Genomic DNA, 4,240 nt, shown 5'->3' on the forward strand with positions numbered 1-4,240 from the left:
TGAGATCACAGCAGCATGCTGCAGCAGCTCTTTCCCAATATTGCCATGTCGACTTAAATCATGTAGCTCACTCTGCAGCATCTAATTCAAAGCAAGGTCCGGATTACCTGGGGTTTCCCTCACATAGCTTGCCGTTTGGAAACTTCAATAGCGTGACTAGGTTTAAGAGAAGATGAAATTACAAGCTGGAAAGAGGGACATCAACTATCCAAGTAAGCTTGGAGATACTAGGCACTGCACATAAATTGATCAATGATTCGGACAATCTATTTTACATTTCATGAATGAATAGACTTCTTCTACAGAAAATATCCCCACCCATTTTACTTTTTTAAGCGACAAATTTTTTGTATCAACCCAAGAGGTCTTAACAGCAAAACTAGCTGGCACCCACCCACGAAAAAACAAACATTTGAAAGTGGAAGAATTTAATTACAAGTCAAAAGTTCGGGAAAAGTTCCTAAATTCCAAGTTTAATTGAACCCCATAGTACAAAATACCTGAGCTTCAGCTTCTTGTCTCATTCGATCATATCGTTGAGCAAGATGTCGGGCATCATCCAGTGGAGCTCCCAATACCATTGCTCTCAGTGGCTCAGCAACCTAAACATCGGGGAAATCAACACCACATGAAGAGCAAAATTAGTAGGTACTAGAACAAGTGTATTGAGGCTCACTGAATCCTATTCTAGATGTTTGAGTTTGAATACCCGACTTCACACAATGAGGTTGCAGATTTGCATCAACTCAGCAAAATTTGGAGTGGTTCTGTTTATTCAACTATTATTAGAAAAACTAACATAATGCACTGATCAAAACAACCATATCGAATATTGGTAACAAAATTCCACTTTAATTGCCACCCTGTTCTAAAACAAGTCTCCAAGTAGAACCCTTCTTTGTAGGCACGCAATCAGTGTCAGTATGAGCAATGGCATAGGCTTGAATTCTCAATAAGATAAAATTTATATTGAGATATAATTAAAATGAATTAAGTATCCAAATGTCGTAAAAAGATAATAACACCAAATATGCAGACATCTAAAGCCTAGGGCTACTGACTAATGGCCAGTGAGGCATATCTTGCCCATGCATGCAATTTAAGATTAACAACTACTATGTTGTTTGGACAAACCTGCGTGCCTAAAGCTTTCAACAAATTCCCACGCTCCTTTTCCATTTGAGCACGAGCTCGTCCATAACTTAGTGCAGCTTTTGATAATGTATTACCACTGGTACATGTATTATCAGAACCATATTTCCTGCTGTCCTCTGACAACTTTGTTCCTGTTGAAAATAAAGCATATAAATGGAAGAACAATGTGAGACAATATAACTCACGGTAAAACATCAACAAGTGATGCAACAGTGTCACCAGTCACCTATTTCAACTTGTTTGGACCCAGTAACAATATATCCTTCCACACCACGAACGATATCCCTTTGGAAATGCTGAAAAAGTATGGGCAAACATTTAGAAGTCAAGGAAGGGAAGAAGAAAGAAAGGGAAGAGAGATAAACTACAGGACGACTAGACAACCTTTCCAGCACGCGTTGAGATGTAAAGCCTCTCAAGTCTCTGATGCTGATGGAGCTCTGCCTCATCAGTTACAACATTGTCTGACCCACCATATCCCCCACCCCCAAATTGCTTGAAGACAGCCTAAAATAAACAGCCCATGAGATAAAGACTCTTACATTTTGCAATTAAATGTGTGCTTGTCAGTGTGTTTAGGCAAACTAAGTCTTAAGTAATTTTATTAGGTAGTTGATAGCAGAGAAAATCAATAGCAATCATACTAATACAGCGTAGCTTCAGACAAATTTATATTTTAGGGTGGGGTGCAATATATGGTTGCAAGCACCACTAGCAAGCCTAAAAAAAGCATTAAAATGAATGATTATGATGTAAAGTAAGTACACTTACATCTATATTTTGTTAATCAAAGTCATATTATGCACCACAGAAACTTCAAAACAAAAACTTACTATTAAGCCTTGAAGTGATCCCTATTGATATAACAAGTATTACCTCCAATTTTCAGAATGCACTCACCTTAAATGAAAGTTTTCTTCTTTCCAGTGGTACACAACAAAGTCATTAAATAATTAAACATCCCCTCGCTTATCACATTAAGATAACCGACCATTCTGATTGCATCAACTCAAGTCGGACTCACAAATCCTACAATCATTACAGCAGCAGAAGTGATAGAGAAAACACCTTCTGAGCCAATATTATATGTTCCTTTACAAGTACACTAAACATAAAATACCAACCAAAATTCAGAACTCTTTTCAAAATTCACCAAATCAAACTCTGACAAACCAATTAGACTCTAATTTCTAACTCCAAACCCCATTCTTATACCTCTTGCCGATCATTTTTCCTCCAATCCTCGCACACCTTTCTTTAAAAACTCTTCTACAAAGCAGCAACCAACACTTCTACTAATTTTATTTCATACTCACACAATTGACAATAAACAGTCTAATAAGTTCCGTCATTCATACGGCTACAATCCCCCTTAAAATGACACAATGTGAAGATTCAATACAGCCACAACCACACATAACTCTGAAAAGAAATAACTTTGGCTATGCTTATTTACATCTGTGCAAATTATCCTAATCATAAAACATAAATCACCCTGGCTTCTTTAATCTAAAAGCATTTTACCAGATCCAAAACTTAATTCCCTTAACAGCAGTAACGAGACCTAATAGATAATCAACATAATAAAAAAAAAATCGATAAAAATATTAATATCCAATAAACAAGATCAGAAAAGTAGAGCTAAGAAATGAAACTGGAGCTGGATCTAAGAAAAACTTTTGCTACGAAACCTAGAGTTCCATCGTATTTATAATTTAAATAATTAAAACAATTTATGCATAAAAAAAAAAATTTCTGTGCGTGTACCTGCTGTTGGCGGGCGACTTGTTCTCTGAGTTTTGTGGCTTGTTTTCTGATAGCTTCCATTCAAAATTAAGGATTTTGATTTTTTTTTTTTTTTTTTGGTTTTCGATTTTCGAATTTGAATTTATAAGCTACAAAAAAATGAGAGTGAGAATGGGAGCGAGAGAAGAGAGAGAAGCTCTGGTTGATTTGAATTGAAAAACGAATGCGTTTTGGGCAGGCACAATGCTTGTGTTGGGGCCTTGGGGGAGTCGTTCTGTTTTTTATTTTATTTTATTTTCCGCTTTTGTTTCAGTCGTCTTGACAATTTTTTATTTTTTGAATATTTCAAAAAAAAAATTAGAAGACGGAGACGTTATGATGTAGGCGTTCTTATTGTATCATTCATAAGCTCGTCTCCTTGTGTGTAATAACTAATAAGAGTTAAAATGTTGACTATGGACGTAATGCGGGTTTTGACTTTTGATCTAGAACGTCTGGAGCTGTATATATTATTATTACTTCATTAATTTTGATCTTTCACCACCACTAAAAATGCATTTAATCAATTGTCCAAAAAAATTTTGTCAAAATTTCTATAAATGATGCCTCTTGAATCTTGGAATACACATAATGCAAAACTCCATTTAACTCATCATCTTGCAAATGATTCAAAAACAAAGAGCATCTTGAGTAAGACACATTACTAGATTAATGGGAAATTAATAGAAAAACAATATTTTCATAAACTTAGCCAAATAACAAGACCTAAAGTCATTTAATTAATTTTGGGTTCAAAATTCAATCACTTTGTATGCTCTGTCGTAGTTTCCTATAAGCTGAATTAGCTAATAGGGTGCAAATTAAAGCTTCCATATTACGTTTGCTTTCATTGATCTTGATGTAAAGTTGTTAAAACACATATATTATGAAACCTTGCTTTTTGGGGTCTTTCTTCTTTTGTACAAGTGCAATAGTAGTTAAATGTATATATGGCCACAAAATCATAATGTAGATATGTAAAGTAATGTAAATCACTACTACATACTTTCATATATATTATTGCACTCATTACATTTGTTGTCCATTTGAGAAATCTACATGATTCTCTCCAATAAAAAGTATTTGAAGAAAAAATGTATTTGTTATGAAGAAGGTTTAATTTTAAGGAGGAGGGGGGGGGGGGTACCATACAGTCGTACTATATTTTCTATACCTAATATGAAAATTTATCTCATAAATATCTATGTATAAAGAGATAGAGGATACGGTTTTGTTAACTTGTAAGTTGTAACTAAAAGATCTAGAAATGAAATAAAAATTCATTGTATTTATTAAAATG

At 34.5% G+C, this 4,240-nt stretch overlaps 1 protein-coding gene across 1 annotated transcript in view; it reads right to left on the reverse strand.

Annotated features, from left to right (window-relative positions):
• Nucleotides 1-3,197, reverse strand: part of LOC18034903 (SH3 domain-containing protein 2) — a 6,247-nt gene extending 3,050 nt beyond the window's left edge. Inside the window, 7 exon segments of the mRNA XM_006423383.2 lie at nt 94-125; nt 128-156; nt 484-602; nt 1,135-1,286; nt 1,382-1,451; nt 1,540-1,662; nt 2,923-3,197. Of these exon segments, the coding sequence (XP_006423446.2) occupies nt 94-125; nt 128-156; nt 484-602; nt 1,135-1,286; nt 1,382-1,451; nt 1,540-1,662; nt 2,923-2,982 (585 nt within the window). The 5' untranslated portion in view covers nt 2,983-3,197.
• Between the last annotated feature and the right edge of the window lie 1,043 nt (nt 3,198-4,240).

This window comes from Citrus clementina, unplaced genomic scaffold (assembly GCF_000493195.1).
Source record: "Citrus clementina cultivar Clemenules unplaced genomic scaffold, Citrus_clementina_v1.0 scaffold_8, whole genome shotgun sequence".
In the NCBI taxonomy this organism is placed as follows: domain Eukaryota; kingdom Viridiplantae; phylum Streptophyta; class Magnoliopsida; order Sapindales; family Rutaceae; genus Citrus; species Citrus x clementina.